Genomic DNA, 24,964 nt, shown 5'->3' with positions numbered 1-24,964 from the left:
TCTGGCCTAGGTGTCCTCCTAGGGGAATATCATGGGCTAGTGTCAATAGGAAACCCCTAAACATCAGAGGTATAACCAACCTCCTGGATGCACCAGGCTTGGGGTCTCTTCTCTCTGAGTATAGGAGTCCATCATCCCAATAAACTTTATGGGTGCCACTAGCATTCACAGCAGCCTCATCAGTAGCTTGCTTTCTGAGGGGTTCAAGAGAGGGGCAGGTTTTCTGCTCCCGGTTCAGATCAGACCTGGAAGGGCCCCCTGTCCACAAGAACTCAACCTGGTCAGGTTCAAGCTCCTCTGGGACAGTTCCTTCTTCAGGCTCAAGATCATCTCCCTGAGGAGACTGATCAGCATTCTGAGTAAGGTGGGAAGGCTCTGCCTTAACCCTACTGCTCCTCCTCTTAAGAGGCACCTGGTCCATTATTCCAGAATCCAGGGCCTGTCCAGCTTGAGACATTTTGGCCTGTGACCTAGTCACAGCAAAGACATGAGCAGGGTCCCTAACATTTTTGCAGGTGTCCTGAGCTCCACTTCATCCCAAGCTGAAGTCTCTAGATCATTGCCAAGCAAGCACTGTACTGGTAGGTCTGCACTTACCACAACCTTCTTAAGGCCAGTTGCCCCTCCCCAGGAGAAGTTAACAACTGCCAGAGAATGGTCTGTTCTGGCATTGCTTGCATCGGTCACTTGGTACATTTTACCAAGTATAATCTGCCCAGGATCCACAAGATATTTTGTCATCATTGTGACACTTGATCCCGTGTCCCTGAATGCCCAAGCTTCTACTCCATTTATCAAAGGCTGCTGTCTGTATTTGCCCAGGTTACTGGGACTCACAAAGGGGGACATATCCATGCCCTCATCACAGACAAGCACAGCCTGAGTTGGGACTCTGACTAGGCCAGAGTCCATCTCAAAACCCAGGGTCAACCCTACCACACCCTTATTCTGTGTATTCCCACCACCAATTGTAACTGCACTAGGGGGAGCAGGTGCCTTAGGGGCATTGATGGGGGCTGGAGTATTCTCTTTGCCCTTTCTGCAGTCACTGGTCCAGTGAGTTTTCTGCTTACAGATTTTGCACCAAGGTTTCTTTTGGCCTTTACCTTTACTTGACTGTGACTCCCCATTAGAAGAAGATTTTTGGGGCCCTTGATAAGACTTCTGGTCTTTACCCTTGTCCCCACCCTTGTCAGAGTTCTTTCAATCCTGCTTCTTTGGGTCACCACATTGGTTCTGTACCTTCTGCCTCACCCTGGTTCTGACCCATTTGTCTGCCTTCTTTCCCAATTCTTGGGGAGAGGTCAGATCAGAGTCTACCAGGTACTGGTGCAACAGCTGATTTTGACAGTTATTAAGAATCTGCTCCCTCATTATCAGATTGTACAATCCTATGAAGTCACACATTTTACTGCCCAATAACCAACCTTCCAGAGCCTTAGCAGCACAGTTAAAGTCAACCCAGTCTTGATTTTGAGCTTTTTGGGTGTCTCTGAACTTTAAGCTGTATTGTTCAGTGGTTAGGCCCAACCCATCTATCAGTGCACTTTTCAAGACCTGGTAATCATCAGCATCCTCTTCTCTTACAGTGAGGAGCTTATCTTGACCTTTGTCTGCAAAGGAGAGCCATACGATTGCTGCCCACTGACCTTGAGGGACCTTCTGTACTTTACAGGCCCTCTCCAAGGCAGTTATCCATTTGTGGATGTCATCCCCACTCTGATAGGGAGGGACAATCTTACTTAGGTTTCTATGGTCATAAGACCTCTCCCTATCTCTAGGGAAATTGCTGCCACCAAGGGGCTCTAGTCCCTCCTTTTTACTAGCTCTGTAGAGCTCTAGGGCATCCCTATCTAAGGCCATCTGCTGCTTTCTGAGGTTGAGGTTGAGCTTGTCTTGCTCATACTTCAGCAGTCTCTCTCTCCTCTCCAGGGAGATTTCCCTCCCTCTGTGAGAAGAGACAGAGGTCCCTATAGAGGAGTTAGACTGGACAGGTCCCCTTGACAGAGATCTATCCCTTCTAGCCCTACTTTCAGGTCTACCTGGAGGAATAAAGGAAGGGGCATTATTGTCATCCTCCTCATCCAGGAGAGCGGGGTTAACCAGAGTCTGGTCATTGCCACCAGTCTGGTCAGCATTAGAGTTAGGGTCAGTGGAGATTCCACCCCTAGGCCCACCCTCACCTGCTGCCCCACCCACACTGCCTACCCCCATCAGAACCACTAGGTCCTGGGAGATCATCCAGCTTCAGTATCTTTATAAGATGCTGGGTGGATGGGCTTTTGCCTGTCTTCAGCTTCCTAATCGCACAAAAGGCCCTAAGTCTAGCAAAGGAGAGATCCTCATATTTATAGGGGAGAAGCTCACTGGTTCCTGGTAGGGACCCACTGGTTCCTGGCTGATTAGACATTACTAGTGTGGTGTGGTGTATTGCACTACCTACACTAGTGTGGCCTACTAAACTCTCTTGAGTTGTAGAAAGGGTGTGCTATCCCTTAACACACAACTCTAAGTTCAGTAGAACTTACTGGAGCTAAACTTGATATTATATGTACCTAAGGTACCTTTAGTGGTTTTCAGTTGATCAAATCAATTATCTGGTAAAACAATAGCAACCTGGAATCCCACATGCTGCACGCCAATGTGAGAAGGTGGCCCGATATATGCTGTCCACTAGTTCTAGTGGGCACCTTGTATCAGTCCAAACAACCCCTTATGGTGATAGGTTAAAGCCAACCTTTATGGAAAGCTATCCTAGTGGTAGCTATGGAGAGCAGCCTTCAGGCTAAGTCTTGAAGGAATGTAAAGCAGCTTGTTTTACCAGTCTATAATCTCTTCAACGATCAAATCAAAGGACAACCACACCAGGTATATATTCAAAATATATGTATTTAGGTTAAAACACACCCCTCTAGTCTCTTTATGAGACTGGAGTTCAAAGTACTTAATTTACAAGTTAGCAATCAACAGTAATAGCACAAATACACGTTTGGGCCCTAGGGGCGTACCACACCATATACCAAAAAAGTGGTATAAGAACCACGACAGGAACAGACACAAGGCCTAGAGCTTGTAGAATCACTGGGACCCCAAGGAACCACCCAAGATAGTGACACAGGGGACCCACGGGGGCTGAATGCACTGTGAGAACACAACCGCGGTGTCCCGTTACCTTCTATGGGAAATGTCGCGGTTGGAATTTTAAAGATTAGGGACACTTAGAAGCGAGTCAGGACCAAACCCTTTTGGACTTAGGAAGTTCTAGGGCTGGCACCCACGGGAGCACCGGAGTACTCGAGTTACCTCACCCAGGGAAGCCAGGTGCATAGGTGTCTTTTGGTGACGGGTCGCGTCGGCGATTGCAATGGAAGCTGGCAAAGAACTGCTGCTGCCGTGAAGAGGAGAAGTGTCCGAAGAGATCCAAGCCTGGATCTAGGATGGAAGGAACCTGAAAGCAGAGGGGACAGAGTCTGGGTCACAAGCCAGTGACCGAGGGCAGGATGGACCAATGCCCACAGATGTCGGTTGCTTCAGGTGAGTTGATGGGTGTCTTGACTCTTCAGCCACGAGGTCCAGAAGGCGCCGATGACCACCAGGAGCTGGATTCGAGCTGTCCCATGAAGTCTGTCGAGTGCTGCGGTATCGGCGACCAGATTGGACCCAACAAGCCTTGGCAACGGCAAGTCACTGGAAGTCACTGGAAAGCAGAGAAAGGACTGCGGTGCAGACCAGCAAGGTCTGAGGGACTCACCCAGTGAAGGTAAGTCAGGGCACGTCTGGAGCAACCAGAAAAGCTCAATTAGAAGAGGAGTTGCCTTCGTAGGGACCTGCTAGCCAAAGGGCTAGCGATCGCCAAGGAGCCTGGAGCGGTCGCACTTGAAACTGACCCACGGGTCACTCGTGGAGTGGAGGCCAGCAATGTTCGGTGCAGGAGGTGCTCAAGGCTGGGGCTACTCGGAGCCCAAAGCACAACATCGAGGAGGACCAGGAAGATAGTGTTGCTGTAAAAGTTCACAGTGTCCGGGGGTCACGGTTCAACATCACCCACGAAAGCCACGGGCCGCAGCTTTGCTGTGGACTCAGGGTAGCCTCGGAGATGTCTGGAAATCTTCCTCTGGTGATGCAAAGACTTCGGCATCTGGCGGGAGCTTCAGCGATGCAGACCGGTCAGTTGCTTCTTTGGTGCCTGCCAAGCAAGGGAGTCACTCCTTGACCCCAAGGGAGATTTCTTCAGTCTTCTAGTCAAAGTAGAACATCGAAGGTCCAGGATATATGTTGCAGAGTTTCGTCCACGGTAATCTAAAGTCGCAAGGACTGGGTTCCCATACTTATACTAAGTTTGGGAGTTGGACTTACTCTAGGGACCCACCTATGGGAGGGTTTGGAAAGAGGGGTGGTTACACCCATTCCCTTTGTCCAGTTTCGCCCCAGAGCAGGGGCAGGTAGCCCCTGCAACCGGTTTGAACTGGACTATGCACAGGGACACCAAGTGTGCCCCCAGTGCAGGACTTCAAAGCACCAGAGAGTGCTCCCGCCCAGCCCCAATACACATCTGCCTGTCTGGGGAGGTGATTACACCTCCCAGGGACAGGAAACCTATTGTCCAGGCCTCCCCTGCTGGAGTTTCGGTCAGCAGCAGGAGGCCAGACCCGTGTCTGTGGCAGAGGCATCCATTTTGTGATGCTAGGGCTCTGGAAAGTCCTACGGGGTTAGACCAGTGTGAACATGTCTCTCCCTCTAGAAGGGTGGAATGCTACCCCCGCCGCCAGAACTGGCGGGGGGGGGTACTATTCCAAAGCCTTTGACACCAAACACGGCATGTTTCCGTGCAGCCATCCCAAAGTTAGCATTTAACGCGAGGTTATAATGCACTTAATAGTATATGGTCAGGCTGCACCACAAACAGCATCAGAGGAGATACTCCGAACGCTGCAGAGGGGCTCTGCTCATGCAGGGGCACCCTCTCACATAAAAACCAAGCACTCTGCCTTCAGGATTGTTTAAGGCCTGCCATAGGAGTGGCTTATAGGTTTATATGTGTCTGTATAAGGTAGTGATAAAGGTAGCCTATACCACTGTAAGGGGTACAAGCACCACCTTACCCAGGCAGCAGTAGCTGACCTGTGGTGTCATATTGGAGTGCTTCCCAGGGGTGGCATAATACATGCTTCAGCCCTTGGTATGCCTCTGAGGTACTTATGCCCTAGGTACATAGTATACCATATACTAGGGGCTTATAAGGCACTCCAGAATCCAATTAGATATGTAACTAATGTACATGCAAACCATTTTAGAGAGGAAGGAGCTAGGATGTGGTCCTGATTAGCAGGGCCACAGCCAGACTAAGGTTGAGAAACAGTGAAACACCAGCAAAAAGTGGGGGTACCCATGTGAAGCAGATCCTACTCTCCTACACTCAACAACCTATAAAAAACAATAGGCCTGACTAGACTCAAACACCTATTTTTAAATGCTAGACACCAGAGGGGTTTCCAATAATTTTCTATACTCCCTCACAAGAGTGATCCTTATCACTAATCAAAGTGTGGTAGTGTTTTATTTATAACAAAAATGTCAGTACAACATAGGACCATCTCACCCAAACGTGAAAAAAGTGTGAGACAGGAGAGAGAGCACCTCACGGTTTTAACACCAAGGGGGTTGCTGGTTGGTACTCATTAGCATACCCACTTATCATCATCGGTTGCTCCCTCCCCATAAAAAAGAAGGAAGTGTGTGTTCTATCGTGTAAATCTCAAAAACCTGAAGGAAAAGGGAAAAGACAGTGAAACCTCAATGTAAATGAACTGTCAGTGCACAATATCACTACAAGTGCCCACTGGACCCGTGAGAATATAAATACAATTCCCACCATTAAAACGCGGTGCAGCTGACTCGCTCGACGTAACTTTATTTAGTTCTGTAAGCTGTCCCAATTAAAAATGGTTTCAATCAAACCATGTTCAATCATGAAAAGCCAACATGTTTCGTTGCCAATAGTTCATGCAACTTCATCAGGGCTGTAGGGGTTCCAAGTTATCACTTCATGCGAGATTCACATCAAGCCTCTAGTTGTCTGACATTAAAAAGAAAGAAAGAAAGAACGTGCCACAGGTAAATACCACCGAGTTACTACCACTCCAAAAAATCTCAAGGTTTAGGAGATGCCAATGCATAGTTACCAGAAGGTTGCGAAGATTCCTCATACCTGCAACCATCTCATCGCGGCCCACGCGTCAGCTGATCACGTGCCCACCAGGTAACTGCACACAATCACGTCACCTGCAGATATGTATGTGTTACCATAGCTTCACAAACACTTTGTCCCAATCACTTGCCCAAAGTGTGTTCTTAATACACCTAACCCTTAAGGATTTCTTAAATGCTTTTTTGCTCAATACGCTCCCCACATTACGCGCATGTCCTTTCATCTGGCGCCTCTTACTGAGACAGAGCCAACATCGAGCAGGCACCTCCCTCTACTAAATAAAACCGGCCTTCAATAGAACCTTGTCGTTCCACAGCATCATACTTTGCTCTGCGTGTACTCTTTTCCATAATGCCCCCAAATTGATGGTCAATTAGGTAATACCAAAACATTTCCCCTCGATAAAGAGTTGCAGAGTTTCAAGGGAGTAAAAGTGTACCAACTCCCGTGAGGTTATTCCACCTTAGCTTCCTGAAACTCACCCCCGTACTGACGGCTTCGTAATACAAAGACAGCAGCTCCCAATATCAGTTATGAATAGCCGCCTTCCATGTAGGTACAAGAGCGCCCTTTACTGTTTCTTAATCAGGCAAGTTATACAGCCCCCACTCACAAATCCTACCGTTGCCGAGTCCTGCCGGCGTTTGTGAAGCTCCGTCATGGCGCTGCATCAAACGCCTGGCAAATAAACGGAAAGGCACGCCCTCTCCCCGCGCGGATGCTGCACGCGCCAGATAGTCTCACCCAGCTTAGCGCCGCGGCCATCTTAGAATGGGGTTTTGTGTGCCCGGGTACCCCTCTATGTATGAACATATATGGAGCTCTTTCTTGAACACATCTATATACTAAATGTACTAGATGTACCTCGCTGAAATTACAACGTGTGTAAGTTCATTTTCTTTAATGAACCCATACACCCAATGAAAGGGAAACAAGCATTGGCATAGCCAATAGGTCTCGCCTTTGGGACCTTATAAGTGTTTAGCCATGCAACAGTTGCATAACTAAATACTTATAAGGTCCCAAAAGCGAGACCTATTGGCTATGCGGCCGCGAAAGTGAAAGTGATCGCGATCGGGATCACGATCAAACATCAAAGCGGCCGCCAAAGTGAAAGTAATTGCGGTAAAGCACGGCGCGCGCGCCCGTGCACATGCACTGTAGCTCTAGGCTGGCCTGGTAGCACTTTTTGGAGCCCTCTCAATAAGTCTCGCCAGACCAGCGCATGCGCTGGGTCAGGCGAGACCTAAAAACGGGGCTACCAGGATAAACAAAATTTTATCAGATTTGGGAAAATTTGGAAAAAGTCAAAGGGCAACCTAGCCATATTGAAAAAGGGGGTTTCTCCCCAACAGTACCCCTGAACGATCCCAGCATTTACGCACTGCCTTATCCTGACCCTGCAAGGCAGTCAGATCTGTAAGGCGGGATATCATGAATTTATTACTTGTTATTTTCCATTTTCCTAGGAGGGTTCATATAAAATCCAATTTAAATATCGACACTGGGGGAACATTCATAGGGAGATACACTCCTAACGTCAAGATGAGCCTGACTCTACACTTTCACCCTCCAAGATATTGATGTGTCTTCAACGGGTAATGTCCTACAGAACAAAACAGCATCTCTCGAGTCTTAACGTCTGCTGATTTATTCCACTCAATGGAATCCTTCAGTCCCACCTGATCTGCTTTCTCCGAAAATATCCATTTTGCTCTTTCCTTGCCAAAATGGCCTCAATATTGTGAGTCTCACCCATCACCCGCTCGAGGACTGTCCACTTCAGATCCCTGAAGTCATGCTGTTTCTCTTGAAAATGTTGCACTACGCGAGTTGTCAGCTTCCTGGCTTTAAGAGTGCTTAGATGTTCTTGTACACATACCTTCACCTTGCGGGAAGTGAGTCTGATGTAATGTAGCCCACAGGTGCACGTAAGCCTGTAAATGACATTTGAGGTGTTGCAATTACTGTATCTATTCAGGAACCACACTCTGCCATTTTCTAGAAGCACGCTCTTAGTAGCCTGTGTTAGGCTGCAAACTGAACAGCCCCCACAAGGATAGAGGCCAGATGGTAAATTTGATAATTGTGGCATGGCCGATGTACGAGTGTGCACCAGTTTGTCCTTGAGATTGGAGGCTCTCTTAAATGCAAATAGCGGTGGTGGCATTTTTCTAGTGGCTGTATCTAGGAGAGACTCGTGTTTTCTCACTATCTGTCTCATTTTAGTCGATAGGGGATCAAATGTAGTGACAACTGCAGACAGTCATTCTATTGTTTCACGTTCCTCTCCAGCGAGGCGTCACGTGGAGTATTTAAAGCACGTTTACGTGCTTGCTTGATCACTTTCATGGGATAATCTCTCTCTTGTAACTTGTTCACCAGTTCAGATTGTTCCATAAATTTGTCAGTTGTTGAACAATTGCGACGATATCGCAAGAACTGCCCCACAGGGAGGTTGTCCCGCAACGCTCTCGGATGGAACGATCGATAGTGCAATAAAGAATTCCTGTCCGCTCAACAATTAGGTGCTCAAAAAGCGAAAAATCCGGGCGGCCCATAGTGTCAGAACCACCTTCTAACACTCTTGTCATATTGTTATTTCCTGAGCTGACTGGAAAGCGAGGAGCTCTGTACACATGGGATGCCTCTAGAGGAGTCCTGAAAACGATCATCATGGAATGTATTTCCAAATCTTCTGCGCCTCACTCTCTATGGGGTCTCCCCAGATATCATATTTTTATTCATACTTTCTGTTTTTTGTCTTGGTGGGTTGTTCATGTTTTAAGTGAACTGGACTTTACCACATCTAAGTATGTTTTAACTAAAAGCATGTATATAGTTAGCACCATGATACATGACCAATTCTCTTGTCATATTGTCAGTCATGTGATTTAAATGTATTTATGCATGTATATATTTGTAACTCTACAGCCCTGAAGAAGTCCACTGTACTGGACGAAACGCGTTGGCTGTTCTTCACTACATGGCACATGTCACGTTTGAACTATTTATGTATAAAAAAGAAAATTTGGAGAACTCATTTTCTGACATTGAGGCTGTACCTTGCTTACTGTTGTTTAATATGCAAACACTCAGTGGTGCACCGTTTGACTTTTATTACAAAATTGTTTAGACCGGTTGAGGGCCGCACCTTAGTAGTGGGTGCTTAAACTGTGTGCACACAAACGTATTTGGAATATTTCCCCCTTTATTATTTATTTGGGAATAGCAGTGTTGGACTTGGCCCTTCTGGCAAGTTCACCCCTAGAACTTTTTACATTATCCTAGCCTTTTTCCTATGTTATACTAGTGGTTTTAGGCCTCTAGGCGCTTTCACACTGTGTCCCAGTGGAAAGTGCGTGCGCTCTGTGTATGTTTTAGTGAGACTGACCTGCCCTCCCATAGGAATGCATGGGGGATCTGAGTGACCGTGTTAAGTCCTGATGTGAGAGGAGTGCAGGGTCGAGTTTGGTATGTGCGAACTCGTGAGATTGAATGCTGCGCAATGATGTGTGCGGCGTTACGGTGTCTAGTGTAGAAGTGCCACTTCTAGAAGCTGGCCTGTCTGTGTAATAAATGTGCAGTGACTGTCTGGCTTGTGATTGGCTGGTGTGCCTGGCTCCAGGAGTCAGGATAGGTCTGCCCCGGTGGTGAATGGAGAGATCTGCATGTTGATGGCAGGGAGGAGTACACCTGGGACCTGAATAGGGCTGGGCTTTCCCCACACAATGCTGGCTCCACCCCCTGTGGTGCGTCTAATGTCCCTGGCCTGTCCTGTGAATAGGGAGAGGGGCTGAGCAAAACAAAGTGCTCAGGAACCACTTGCATCTGGTTCGCCCCTTCCCTGCACCTTTGGAGACAAAGGATTCTGTGTATAAAAGAGGGGCTGAGACCCCATGAAAATGTTCTTGTTCTTGGACTCGAATCTGCCAGGGGCGTGCTGCTGCTGGGGCTCAGGGGAAGGCTTTCCTCCCTGGGCCCTGCCCAGCCCCTGGATGCCTGGAGGACTTCTGGGATCTTTTGGGATTTATTTTTTTTCTTTTCACCAGGACCTTTGCCTTCTTCTAGCGCCTGGGAGCGCTTTTACTTATTTGGCCCTTTATTAGGAAGAGCGCCGAGACCTTGCTGCGCTGCTTCCCAGGAGAGAGAGGGAATCCCCAGCTGAGGGATTCCCCCATGATGCCGGCCTTGCGGGTGCCCACCCCGCTTATTTTTGGCTTTTGGTGCGCAGGTGCCCACCATGCGTTTTCGTTTTGCTTGGTGACTTGATGCGGGTGCCCACCCAGCTTGTGTGAGCCCTGGCGGGTGCCCACCCCACTCTTGTTCCGCTTATTTTTATGCTTGGTGCGCTGGTGCCCACCCCGCGACTTTGCCTGTGTAGGAGAGTAGGGTCTGCAATCCTATGATCACCCAGATTTTTTGCTTTTTGCTTCATTGGTTTACGACTTTCCCTGGCTGTGGGCCTGCCAATCAGACCCACAGCCTAGCTGTTCTCTCTCGAAATTAACACACATGTACATTAGGTGCATCCACTAATTGGAACTGGGCCGCCTTATCAGTCCCTGTATCAGCATACCACAGGTATCCAGGGCATCGGTGTACCCAGGGCCTACCAGGGGCTGCAGCATGTATTATGCCACCCCTGGATGGCCGCCCAAATCTGACACAACTGGCTGCACGACAGCTGGGGCAAGGTGGTGTAATCACCCGTTGCTGTAGGTGTAGTATTCCTATACCAAACCCTAAAATGGACACATGGATTCCTATCAGTCACTCCTATGGCAGGCCTTATCAATCCTGAAGGCAGAGTGCGGGGAATCATGTGGGATGGTGCTCTGGCGCGAGCTGAGCCCGTCGACGGCTTGCGGAACCAAGTCCTAATAGCCGTTCCATGGTGACGCGTGCCAACTACCTTAAAATGCATTATAATCCTCGCGGTTACTTGCTAACTCTGGCATCGCATCACCCACACATGTCGAGTAAGGTGTCATACGAATTGGAATACGAACCCCTCGCCAATTCTGGCGACGGGGTTAGCATTCCCCCCTTTTAGAGGGGCACGACATGGAAGTAACCTTGAACCCCGGTTAAAGTTGACTCAAGCCTCAGCATCACAAAATGGATGCTGCCACCAGACACAAGTCTGACCTCCTGCTGCTGGGAGACCTTCCAGCGAGGGGAGCTTGGACAAAGGGTTTCCTGTCGAGGGCGGTGTTCGCACCATCCCAGACAGGGTTTGTGTATCCCAGGTAGGCAGGACTGAAAGGAAGGTGATTGCAAGTGGCACCCCGGTGCTCACTGTGCATAGCCCGGCTCAAACCAGTTTCTGGGGCAACCCTGCCCCTGAGCTGGGGAGAAGCCGGACAAAGGATAGGGGTGTAACCACCCCCCTCCTGGCCCCACCCATAGGTAGGACCTAGTCACGGGCCAGCCCCTTTTCCTAGAATAAAGGTAGGAGCGAGTCCCCTTCCCAAATTGGATAATTCTGAATCTTGAACTACTTTCCACGAAAGGAACTCTTGACTATTTCTGAAGACTCTCCCTTGTGGCTAAGGAGTAGCCACCCTGCACCAGCAGGCACCACCTAAGCACTTGCGGTTTGCTGTACGTCTCTCCCACGGATCAAGACTGCCCAGCTCGACGAGACCCGGGTTCCCTGCCATCTCTGACCTCTACCTACATCATCAGCCCAGCTGAGATTCGTAGGTGTGACGAGACCTGCGGGACCGGCCATCTTCAGAACCTGCACGACGCTTATCTAGCACGCCCACCGAGGGACCCTCGAGTGAGTGCACCTAGGGTTTGAGAAGCCCTAACCCTGAGCGGCTCCAGCACCGAAGTCTGCCTCCCCAGCATCCACGAGATCTGCGTGGGGGCCCTTCTGCTCCTTGCTGCTCACCGCGTTGTCTGACCACTCGCCGACCGGCTTGTGGCCCTCTTCACGACGCACCACGACAGTCTTTCATCACTGGTCTGGTTGCTCCAGACTGGCTCTTGCTCCCCTTCAACAGAGGAGTACCTTGGACCCTCCTGGTCCACTCCAGACGCCATCTTGACTCCACCGCGTGGGTTTGCCACTGCCAAGACCTGCTGCCCCACTCCTGGGCCCAGCATCATCGACAGCAGACACCTTCGTGGGACAGCTCGCCCTCCATCCTGGTCGCCGCCGCGCCTCCTGGTCCGAGGAACAGCCGAGTCCGACGTCATCCACTCACCTGGTCGAGGTGACTTCATCTGGTACCTTCCTGGTACCCACACGATCACTGGCTAGCGGTTGAGAACTGAGTCCCCTCTGCTTTCAGGTTCCCTTCATCACCGATCCAGGCTTGGATCTCGCTGAACATCGACACTGGTCGCCTGCCAGCAACTTCTTCTTTCAGGCTCCTGAGACTACAACGAGGACTCCCGACATCTTGCTGAACCCCACGCAGCCGCAGCCTCTGGGCTAGGTAACTCGAGCATCTCGGTGCTCCATCGTAGGTTCACTCTACAAGTGTCCAGTTCCTTTTTCGTTTAGTCCCACTGATCGGATTCCTCCGGAATCAGTAACTTTAAACTTTCTAACCTCTCCCATTCCACTTGCAGTGTAAATGGTTTCGTGCCCTTCGGGCATTTGTGTAAATTGTGCAACCAGAAGTATTTTCCTAAGAGTTTTGTATTGTGCTTAGCTCCCTGACTCATAAAGAGCCAGGGTAGTCTTGTTATAAATAAATATCCTTTATTTTCATAACAACTTGTGTGGTGTCCTTTCACTTGGCGTTCAAGGGGTATATGTGATGGTAAACAGCTGGCTTAACACGCCCTCTAGAGTTTAGCCTGAAGACTGCTCTTGTCCACGCTACTAGGATAGCTGGTCTATAAGTTTGACTTACAACCAATCATCAATAAGGGTCGTTTGGAATGATACACAGTGATCACTAGAATAGTGAGCACTACATATCAGGCCAACTTCTCACATTGGTGAGCAGCGGTTGGGATTTGAGCTTGCTGTTGTTTTACCACACACGTATCCTAAGAACATCAAGTTGAAAGATCACATAAGTACCCAGGTACATATAACTTAACTTAGAATACTCTGAGTTCTACTGAACCAGCTGTTGTAGTGTAACAGGGCTTAGCACACCCTGACTACAACTCTTAGCAAGGGATCAGTAGGTAAACACATAGTGTAGGTAGGTGCATCACTTACACCTCACTAGAAAGCATGTCGGTCCACGGATAGTCTGCAGAGACTCCCTTAGTGGTCATTGACCCTCCACAGGTCATGTCACGATATGCAGCTCTTAGCTTCACGGAGATGAGACAGCTGTGTGCCTCCAGGAAGCTAAACCAGGGTTCTAACCCTACCATCACATTTCTGATAGGTCTCTTAGAGACTTACGATGCTAGGAGGTCCTCTAACACAGGCCCCCCTAATGCTGATGGGAACATGCCTCCCTTAGAGGGAACCCTTGGTGACCCTGACCTCGACCTCCATGGTGAGGGGGAAGAGGAAGAAGAGTTAGCAGGAGACGAGGCAGACGGAGGTCCCGTAGTAGTCAGTAGGCTCACAAGGACCAACTTAAGCAGGCATGAGAAAGGAACTGGGGGAGCCCCAGGCCCACGCTCAAGCAGGCGTAACCTTGGGAACGGACGAGCTAGGTCTCTCTCGAGAGGCTCTAACAGATCTGTTCGAACACATGTTTCTCAGGCATCTTCTCAGAGAGGAATGACGTCCCCTCAGAGAAGGGAGCACGAAGCGAAGATGAGGGAAGTCAATCTGAGGATCGAGCGGGAAGAACTTGCCCTCGCCAAAGAAAGACTTGCCTTGGCCCGAGAGCAGAAATTGAGTGGGTTAGATCCCACTGGTGGCAGCATTCTCATTAGAGAGAAAGACAGGGGTATAGATACTAGACACCTGAGTAAAATAGTGCCCCCCTTTAAACAAGGGGACGACATCCACAAGTGGATAACTGCTTTAGAGAGGGCTTGCACTGTCCAGTGCGTCCCCCAAGTCAGTGGGCTGCTATACTGTGGCTCTCCTTTGAAGGTAAAGGACGAGACAAGCTCCTCACTACGAGAGCTGAGGATGCTAACAACTACCAAGTCCTGAAGAATACACTGATTGATGGGTTCGGCTTAACCACCGAGCAGTACCGGGTGCTGTTCAGGGACACCCAGAAAATTCAGTCTCAGGATTGGACTGACTTTGTCGATTGTGCCACTAAGGCTTTAGAAGGTTGGTTGCTGGGTAGCAAGGTTACTGATTACACAGGATTGTACAATCTTATCATGAGAGAACAGATTTTAAACAACTGTCAGAACCAATTGTTGCATCAGCACCTTGTCGACTCGGAGCTGACCTCTCCCCAAGAATTGGGAAAGAAGGCAGACAGATGGGTCAGAACAAGGGTCAAGCAGAACCAGACTCAGAACCAGGGTGGTCAGAAGAAAGCAGACCAAAAGGGTAGTAACAAGAACGAACAAAATGACCAGAAGTCTTCGACAGGCCCCCAACAAACCAAAGAGGGTGGGGGTCAGGCTTCACAGCAGAAAAAGAAGACTCCAGAAGGCCAGTCAAAAAGGTGGTGCCAATACTGTAAAAGTAAGACTCACTGGTTTAGTGAGTGCACCAAGAAAGGAGGGCAAACTCCTGCCACTGCAGCCCCTAAGGCACCTGCACCCCCTAGTACAGTCAGCAGTGGTAGTGCGCCTCCCAAGGCATTAGTTGGGTTAACCTTGGGAGCTGAGGGGAGTGACGACTTAGTTGGCACGCTCACTCAGGCCGTCCTTGTCTGTACAGGGGATATGGATATGTCCCCTGATGCCAGTCCCAATACTATGGGCAAATACAGGCAGACGCCTTTGATCAATGGAAAAGTGGCTCAGGCCTACAGGGACACTTGTGCCAGTGTCACCATGGTGACGCCTAACTTTGTGGACCCTGGACAGATCATGCTAGGTACCGATTACCTAGTGACCAATGCCAGCAATGTCACTACCAATCACAGTATGGCAGTTGTTGATTTCTCCTGGGGAGGGGTAAGTGGCCCGAAGAAAGTTGTGGTTAGTTCAGACCTCCCCGTAGAATGTCTGTTGGGCAATGCTTTGGAAACATCACAATGGTCAGAAGTGGAGCAGAGGACTCACATGGAAATGTTAGGCTTGCCAGCACATGTCCTTACTGTGACCAGGTCACAGGCCAAAAGATGCCCCACTGAACAGGTGCTGGATCCTGGAAGAACGGACCAGACACCATCCAAGAAAAGGAGCAGTAAGGGTAAGGCCTCGCCTTCCCCCTTGCCCCAGGTCGTGGATCAAGTCTCTGAGGAGGCTGACCTTAAAGAACTAAGGGAAACTGAGCCAAAAGAGCTTGAACCTGGTCAGGTTGAGTTTCTGGGCTCAGGGGGACCCTCTAGGGAAGACCTGGGGAAGGCACAGTTAGACTGCCCCTCACTTGAACCCCTCAGACAGCAGGCTGCTGCTGAGGCTGCAGGGAACGCCACAGGTACCCACAAAGTGTACTGGGACGATGGACTCCTGTACTCCGAGGCAAGAGACCCCAAGCCTGGCGCGACCAGGAGGCTGGTCGTCCCCTTGTCTCTGAGAGGTTTCCTTCTTACCTTGGCCCACGAGATTCCCCTTGCAGGTCACTTAGGCCAGAATAAGACTTGGGACAGAATTGTTCCACACTTTCACTGGCCCCACATGTCCGAAGATACGAAGGAGTTTTGTCGCTCCTGTGTCACTTGCCAAGCCAGTGGTAAGTCAGGTGGCACGACAAATGCCCCCCTCATACCACTGCCGGTGGTGGGGGTACCCTTTGAACGGGTGGGGATCGACATTGTCGGACCAATGGAACCCCAGACAGCATCAGGGCACAAGTTTATACTGGTGGTGCTGGACCACGCCACCAGGTATCCTGAAGCTATTCCCCTTAGGACCACTACAGCACCTGTTGTGGCACGAGCCCTAGTTGGAGTGTTCTCCAGAGTGGGCTTCCCTAAGGAGGTTGTCTCTGACAGAGGTGCAAACTTCATGTCGGGATATCTGACTGCTATGTGGAAGGAGCGTGGTGTCAACTACAAATTCACCACATCCTATCACCCACAATGCAATGGGCTTGTTGAGAGATTCAACAGGACCCTAAAAGGGAGGATTCATGGACTACCTGAAAAGCTTCGGCGGAGATGGAATGTCCTGATACCCTGCCTCTTGTTCGCCTACAGAGAGGTCCCGCAGAAGGGGGTTGGCTACAGCCCTTTTGAACTTCTGTTCGGACATCCTGTAAGGGGACCCCTTTGTTTGATAAAGGAAGGATGGGAGAGACCTCTCAAAAAGCCGGCATCAAACATTGTGGACTATGTGCTCGGTCTCCGCTCGCGGATGGCTGAGTACATGGAAAAGGCATCTAAAAACCTTGAGGCGAGCCAAGAATTACAAAAAGCTTGGCACGACCAAAAGGCTGTCCTGACTATGTATCAGCCTGGACAGAAGGTGTGGGTGCTGGAGCCAGTGGCCCCAGCAGCACTCAAAGACAAATGGTCTGGGCCCCACACAATCATTGAGCAAAAGGGAGAGGTCACCTACTTGGTAGACCTGGGAACTCCCCGGAGCCCCCACCGGGTGCTCCATGTAAACAGGCTCAAGGCATATGTCGACAGGGAGGGCATGGGCTTGCTCATGGCCACAGATGAGGGACAGGAGGAGGAGAGTGACCCTCTCCCGGACCTGCTCTCTCAGAACCCTGACGATGGGTCAGTAGATGGTGTTGTCTTTTGTGGCAGCCTCTCTGGACATCAACAACAGGATTGTAAACAGGTTCTTCAATCCTTTCGACATATGTTCTCTCTGACACCCAGTCAGACCAATTGGTGTACCCATGAGGTCGACACTGGGGACAGTCTGCCCGTAAAGAGTAAAATCTATCGACAGCCTGATCATGTCAGAGACTGCATCAAGACAGAGGTGCAGAAAATGTTGGAGCTGGGAGTCATTGAGCCCTCGGACAGCCCCTGGGCTAGTCCAGTAGTTCTCGTGCCAAAACCTCACACCCAGGGCGGTAAGAAAGAGATGAGGTTTTGCGTGGACTACCGAGGCCTCAATGCAGTCACTAAGACTGACGCCCACCCGATACCAAGAGCAGATGAACTTATAGACCGGTTGGCTTCCGCCAACTACTTAAGTACATTTGACCTGACAGCTGGGTATTGGCAAATCAGGTTAGCTGAGGAGGCCAAGCCCAAAACAGCATTTTCTACCCCGGGTGGGCATTATCAGTTCGTGGTAATGCCCTTTGGTTTGAAAAATCCACCTGCCACCTTCCAAAGGCTGGTGAATCGAGTTCTCACTGGGTTGGACGACTTCTGTGCGGCGTATCTGGACGATATCGCTGTCTTTAGCTCCACCTGGGAGGATCACCTGGTCCACCTGAGGAAAGTGTTAGAGGCCCTGCAAAAGGCAGGCCTCACTATCAAGGCCACTAAGTGCCAGATAGGGCAGACACAGGTTGTATACCTGGGCCACCTTGTAGGTGGAGGCCAGGTTCAGCCATTGGAGAGCAAAATACAGGCCATCCAGGACTGGGCTCCTCCAACCACCCAGACTCAGGTCCGAGCTTTCTTGGGCCTGACTGGTTATTACCGGAAATTTGTCAGAAATTATGGATCCATTGTGACCCCGCTAAACGATCTGACAAGTAAAAAGATGCCAAAAAAAGTTCAGTGGACAGCAAGCTGTCAAAAGGCATTCGATGACCTAAAGCAGGCCATGTGCACAGCGCCTATCCTAAAGAGTCCAGACTACTCCAAAACAATCATTGTCCAAACAGACGCTTCGGAGTTGGGTGTGGGAGCTGTTCTATCTCAGCTGAATTTTGATGGTCATGACCAGCCCATAGCTTTTATTAGCAGGAGGCTGACCCCCAGAGAGAAGAATTGGTCAGCTATTGAGAGGGAGGCCTTTGCTGTGGTTTGGGCCCTGAAGAAGTTGAGGCCATACTTGTTTGGCACTCACTTCAAGATTCAGACCGACCATAAGCCCCTCTTGTGGCTAAATCAAATGAAGGGTGAAAACCCCAAACTACTTAGGTGGTCCATTTCCCTACAGGGGATGGACTTCACAGTGGAGCATAGACCTGGCACTGATCATGGCAATGCAGATGGGCTCTCCAGGTATTTCCACTTAGAGCAAGAAGACTCACCTGGTCAAGGTTAGCTTATTGTCCCAGAGTTTGGGGGGGGGGGTCATGTAGGAGAGTAGGGTCTGCAATCCTATGATCACCCAGATTTTTTGCTTTTTGCTTCATTGGTTTACGACTTTCCCTGGCTGTGGGCCTGCCAATCAGACCCACAGCCTAGCTGTTCTCTCTCGAAATTAACACACATGTACATTAGGTGCATCCACTAATTGGAACTGGGCCGCCTTATCAGTCCCTGTATCAGCATACCACAGGTATCCAGGGCATCGGTGTACCCAGGGCCTACCAGGGGCTGCAGCATGTATTATGCCACCCCTGGATGGCCGCCCAAATCTGACACAACTGGCTGCACGACAGCTGGGGCAAGGTGGTGTAATCACCCGTTGCTGTAGGTGTAGTATTCCTATACCTAACCCTAAAATGGACACATGGATTCCTATCAGTCAATCCTATGGCAGGCCTTATCAATCCTGAAGGCAGAGTGCGGGGAATCATGTGGGATGGTGCTCTGGCGCGAGCTAAGCCCGTCGACGGCTTGCGGAACCAAGTCCTAATAGCCGTTCCATGGTGACGCGTGCCAACTACCTTAAAATGCATTATAATCCTCGCGGTTACTTGCTAACTCTGGCATCGCATCACCCACACATGTCGAGTAAGGTGTCATACGAATTGGAATACGAACCCCTCGCCAATTCTGGCGACGGGGTTAGCATTCCCCCCTTTTAGAGGGGCACGAAATGGAAGTAACCTTGAACCCCGGTTAAAGTTGACCTCCTGCTGCTGGGAGACCTTCCAGCGAGGGGAGCTTGGACAAAGGGTTTCCTGTCGAGGGCGGTGTTAGCACCATCCCAGACAGGGTTTGTGTATCCCAGGTAGGCAGGGCTGAAAGGAAGGTGATTGCAAGTGGCACCCCGGTGCTCACTGTGCATAGCCCGGCTCAAACCAGTTTCAGGGGCAACCCTGCCCCTGAGCTGGGGCGAAGCCGGACAAAGGATAGGGGTGTAACCACCCCCCTCCTGGCCCCACCCATAGGTAGGACCTAGTCACGGGCCAGCCCTTTTCCTAGAATAAAGGTAGGAGCGAGTCCCCTTCCCAAATTGGATAATTCTGAATCTTGAACTACTTTCCACGAAAGGAACTCTTGACTATTTCTGAAGACTCTCCCTTGTGGCTAAGGAGTAGCCACCCTGCACCAGCAGGCACCACCTAAGCGCTTGCGGTTTGCTGTACGTCTCTCCCACGGATCAAGACTGCCCAGCTCGACGAGACCCGGGTTCCCTGCCATCTCTGACCTCTACCTACATCGTCAGCCCAGCTGAGATTCGTAGGTGTGACGAGACCTGCGGGACCGGCCATCTTCAGAACCTGCACGACGCTTATCTAGCACGCCCACCGAGGGACCCTCGAGTGAGTGCACCTAGGGTTTGAGAAGCCCTAACCCTGAGCGGCTCCAGCACCGAAGTCTGCCTCCCCAGCATCCACGAGATCTGCGTGGGGGCCCTTCTGCTCCTTGCTGCTCACCGCATTGTCTGACCACTCGCCGACCGGCTTGTGGCCCTCTTCACGACGCACCACGACAGTCTTTCATCACTGGTCTGGTTGCTCCAGACTGGCTCTTGCTCCCCTTCAACAGAGGAGTACCTCGGACCCTCCTGGTCCACTCCAGACGCCATCTTGACTCCACCGCGTGGGTTTGCCACTGCCAAGACCTGCTGCCCCACTCCTGGGCCCAGCATCATCGACAGCAGACACCTTCGTGGGACAGCTCGCCCTCCATCCTGGTCGCCGCCGTGCCTCCTGGTCCGAGGAACAGCCGAGTCCGACGTCATCCACTCACCTGGTCGAGGTGACTTCATCCGGTACCTTCCTGGTACCCACACGATCGCTGGCTAGCGGTTGAGAACTGAGTCCCCTCTGCTTTCAGGTTCCCTTCATCACCGATCCAGGCTTGGATATCGCTGAACATCGACACTGGTCGCCTGCCAGCAACTTCTTCTTTCAGGCTCCTGAGACTACAACGAGGACTCCCGACATCTTGCTGAACCCCACGCAGCCGCAGCCTCTGGGCTAGGTAACTCGAGCATCTCGGTGCTCCATCGTAGGTTCACTCTACAAGTGTCCAGTTCCTTTTTCGTTTAGTCCCACTGATCGGATTCCTCCGGAATCAGTAACTTTAAACTTTCTAACCTCTCCCATTCCACTTGCAGTGTAAATGGTTTCGTGCCCTTCGGGCATTTGTGTAAATTGTGCAACCAGAAGTATTTTCCTAAGAGTTTTGTATTGTGCTTAGCTCCCTGACTCATAAAGAGCCAGGGTAGTCTTGTTATAAATAAATATCCTTTATTTTCATAACAACTTGTGTGGTGTCCTTTCACTTGGCGTTCAAGGGGTATATGTGATGGTAAACAGCTGGCTTAACACGCCCTCTAGAGTTTAGCCTGAAGACTGCTCTTGTCCACGCTACTAGGATAGCTGGTCTATAAGGTTGACTTACAACCAATCATCAATAAGGGTCGTTTGGAATGATACACAGTGATCACTAGAATAGTGAGCACTACATATCAGGCCAACTTCTCACAGCCTGTCTTGTGGTGCGCGACTTTGCTGCCGCCGAGATTGCCGCTGTAAGTCCCGCCGCCCCGGAAGTCAGGCAAGTCCGCCTGTGACGGGGGCGGGGCCGCGGCAGGACCGGAAGTCGGAGGCGGCCGCCTGGAGCCTTGCTAGGCTCCACTCTGTAAGTCCCGGTCCCGAGGAGAGGGGACCGGGTGAAGCCTGGTGCCGACTCGTGCGGGGCTCCCATGACTGGGGAGAGCCCCGCAGGCACCCACGAGTACGAAGGAGAGGGCCCAGATGGGCCCATGCTTTTCCCCGTGGTGGCCATATGTCTTACAGCTGCCCCACTTGCCCGCAGGCTGAAGATGGCTGAAATGCCAGAAACCGGTCCTAGGAAGCTTGTTTCGGTCCAGGGAAGGCATGGCTTGGCAGTTCGGGCTGGACTGTCCCCGTGAGGCACAGGGTCAGACTGATTTGCATATGGCCATGTCTGAACTGGGGTGGCAGAGTGCGCTAAAGAACGGTGATGGATCAAACCCAGCTCTGTTGACTGGGTGTGAGTGTTTGATTGGTTCTGATGCTCCGTCCATTACCACCCCCTTTTGTACCACTTGCAGAGGGCAGCTGCATCGATGGGCTAATCTGATTAAAGGGGCCCTAGTGGGGGTCCCTAGGCACAGTGGTGCCCATGTTTTGTGCATTGGTTGTTCTAGAGCCTAGAGGGCTCCAATGATTGGCGCAGGTTGTTCTGGAGGGCTAGTGAGAGCCCCCTGCCACAGTTTGACTTCACAGCTGCCCAGCAAGTAGTGGGCAGCTGCACTGTTTAGGTCTTTCTTCCTAGGGACTTGTTTTTTTGTGAACTCAGGAGTGGGACGCACTCCTTCGCCCCTACTTTGGCCTTCCACAGCTGCGCAGCACTTAGTGCTAGCTGCAGCGTTTAGGCCCTTTCTTGTCCCCAGCTGCCCAGCAAGTAGTGGGCAGCTGCTACGTTTAGGTTCTGGCGCAACCTGGACCCTAATGTGATTTAGGTGTTGGAAATGTACCGTGTGTAGTATGTTTTGCGCACCCTGTGTTTTATACCTCTAGATATGATTTCTGCATAGGAGGTTGTTTTACCTGTTTTGGTTTATGTTAGGGAGATTATACTTCCCTGGGTGATGTACGCCCCTAGTGTAGTTATACTTAGGAGGTAGGGTCTAATGCGTCAGACTTGTGAGAGATTGCATAATGTGTTTATGCCCCTGTGATGTATACAGGATAGGTTCTATACCTGATTCCATTGTGATAATGCTGAAGTCATTATTGCGCCAGTTGTTACTGGTTGTGCTCTACAGTTACTTTGTGTTTCCATTGGTATATGTTCTACATTTACTACTGGTGATTTGTGCTAATTCTGACAGTGGTCCATGAGGCCCTGTCCCGTGTAAATAGTCCCCTGTAAAATTCTGCCCAGTGCCAGTTGGCACAGTGTAAATTATGTGATTATCATCTAATGTGTTTATTATAATACAAAGGCTATTTTTTATATATAACCTTGTGTGGAGTTTCCTTTGTGGTGGGCCTTGGGTGTTGTTGCTGGGTGCGCGCGCAAACCCTTTACACATTGCCTTCGGGATAAGCCTGACTGCTCGTGCCTAGCTACCAAGGGGGTGAGCAGGGGTTATCTTTGGCGTGTAACTCCCCAGCCCTGACTAGAGTGGTGGTTTCTGCCTGGCTTTGGCGCAAGCCTTAGCCAACCAGAGATCCCATTTCTTACAAGCAGGATAGGTACAAGTCACAGTGGAGGTTTCACTGTCATTTTGTTATGGATTGTGTTTTAGTTTGCTTTCTTGGGGGCATATTATCGAGCATGGAGTTAAAATTATCGCCGCTTTAGCAGCAGAAAACTGCCGCTAAAGCGGCGATAATGGGCTTGATAATATGCACTTCAGAACTCCCATAGAAGCCCATATTGTCACCAGAACATGGGCTTCTGTGGGAATTCCATAGAGCATATTATCAAGCCCATTATCGCCGCTCTAGCGGCAGTTTTCTGCCGCTAAAGCGGCGATAATTTTAGTTCGGTTTCTTGATAATATGCCCCTTGTTTTCTTATTTTCCAATCATCTGTAAAGCGCTCTGATACCCTCACAGGTCATGTTCGCGCTATATAAATCTCTATAAATATGAATAAATAAAATACCAGACAGAGGTCCTATTTTGGGGTACAGCAACCTATCTAGGCCCCCAGGATTGTCATGGGGTACAGGCAGAGTAGGGGGGCTGGGGTGAGTACCTACCAGACAGAGATCCTCTACTTGGGGTACCTCAGCCTCACTAGGCCCCAAGGTTTGTCCTGGGGTACAGGTAGAGTTAGGGGGAACTGGAATGCGTACCTACCACACAGACATCCTCTCCTTGGGGTACAGCAATCTCTCCAGGCCTCCAGATTTGTCATGGGGTACAGGTGGGGTTTGGGGGGGGGGGGGGAGTACCTACCACACAGAGGTACTATTCTTGGGGTACAGCAGCCTCTCCAGGCCCCCAGGTTTGTCATAGGGTGCAGGTAGAGTTCAGGAGGGGGGGCGGGGAAAGTACCTACCACACACAGACCCTCTCCTTGAGGTACAGCAGCCTATCTAGGGCCCCCAGGCTTGTCACTGGGTACAGGTAGAGTTCGGGGGGCTGGGGTGAGTACCTATCACACAGTGATCCTCTCCTTGGGGTACAGCAGCCTCTCTAGGGCCCCCAGGTTTGTCATGGGGTACAGGTAGAGTTTGGGGGGCTGGGATGAGTATCTATCACACAGAGATCCTCTCCTTGGGGTACAGGTGCCTCTACAGGCCCCTGAGTTTGTCATTGTGCACAGGTAGAGTTCGGGGGGCATGGGGGAAGTACCTATCACACAAAGGTCCTATTCTTGGGGTACAGCAGCCTCTCTGTGTCCCCAGGGTTTGTCATGGGCAGTGCACTGGTCATGGGGTATAGGTAGATTTCGGGGTGGTGGGGTGAGTACGTGTCACACAGAGGTCCTATTCTTGGGGTACAGCAGCCTCTCCAGACCCCTAGGTTTGTCAGGGGGTACAGGGGTGAGTACCTACCAGACAGAGATCCTCTCCTTGGGGTACCTCAGCCCCTCTAGGGCTCCCAGGTTTGTCATGGGGTATAGGTAGAGTTCGAGGGGAGGGGGTGAGTACTTACCAGACAGAGATCCTCTCCTTGGGGTACCTCAGCCTCTCCAGGGCTCCCAGGTACTCTGACAGGGTGTGGGCTGTGTTCCGGGCCAGGATGGCGATCACCAGAGTGGGCACCTTGTCCGGGGGGAGCTCCTCCGCCATCCCCGAACCGAGCCCCGGCCCCCCTGGCCCCCAACACAGCAGCAGGCCAGCGACTAGAAGCACTCCAGTGGGCAGCATGGCGCTAGAACCAGTGACACGGCCTGGGCCCGCAGGGGGCGCTACGTGTCAGCAGCGGGGAGGGCTGGGGTGCAGTGGGTCGAGGGAGGAGCAGGGGAGGCACCGGGGGCGGGAGGGAGAGATGGAGGAGGGCAGGAGGAGTGTTCTGGGTGGGGACCAGAGGGGGCAGACATGAGAGGGCTGGAGGAGGGCAATGGGTGGGGACCAGAGGGGGCAGACATGAGAGGGCAGGAGGAGGGCTCTGGGTGGGGACCAGAGAGGGTGGGGGCGAGGCTGGGAGGCGCTCCCATAACTTCAGATACATAGTCAGGGTCCTTGGAGCTTGTTTGATCCTCAGATTATCCACTGCAGGCAGAACGCTCACGCTTCCCAGGGATGAGTGATTGAGCCAGTCCAGGCTCTCTCGTTGCATTGTGGGACTCGTAGTCCTTCCTTTACTATAGGGTACACAGCACTGCGCTAAGAGTGCGAGAATGCAGAGGCAACCTTTACTGGACTAGCTCCTCGTGCAAGAAACGTGAAAGCTCTGCTCGAGGCGCTGCATGCCGGTTTAAAGGGGGGCCCTACCCGGAACATACACCCCAGATGAGAAACCGGGCATCCGCAGGCACTGTGCAAGAAAGTCCG

At 51.0% G+C, this 24,964-nt stretch overlaps 1 protein-coding gene across 1 annotated transcript in view; it reads right to left on the bottom strand.

Annotated features, from left to right (window-relative positions):
- CERCAM (cerebral endothelial cell adhesion molecule) overlaps nt 1-24,445 on the bottom strand; it is a 306,391-nt gene extending 281,946 nt beyond the window's left edge. The window contains exon 1 of the mRNA XM_085614124.1: nt 24,123-24,445. Within this exon, the coding sequence (XP_085470250.1) occupies nt 24,123-24,337 (215 nt within the window). The 5' untranslated portion in view covers nt 24,338-24,445. The remainder of the gene's footprint in view (nt 1-24,122) is intronic.
- Nucleotides 24,446-24,964: the final 519 nt, after the last annotated feature.

This window comes from Triturus cristatus, chromosome 1_2, assembly GCF_964204655.1.
Source record: "Triturus cristatus chromosome 1_2, aTriCri1.1, whole genome shotgun sequence".
In the NCBI taxonomy this organism is placed as follows: domain Eukaryota; kingdom Metazoa; phylum Chordata; class Amphibia; order Caudata; family Salamandridae; genus Triturus; species Triturus cristatus.
The sequence above is the reverse complement of the archived record's forward strand: the minus strand, read 5'-3'. Positions and strand labels throughout refer to the sequence as shown.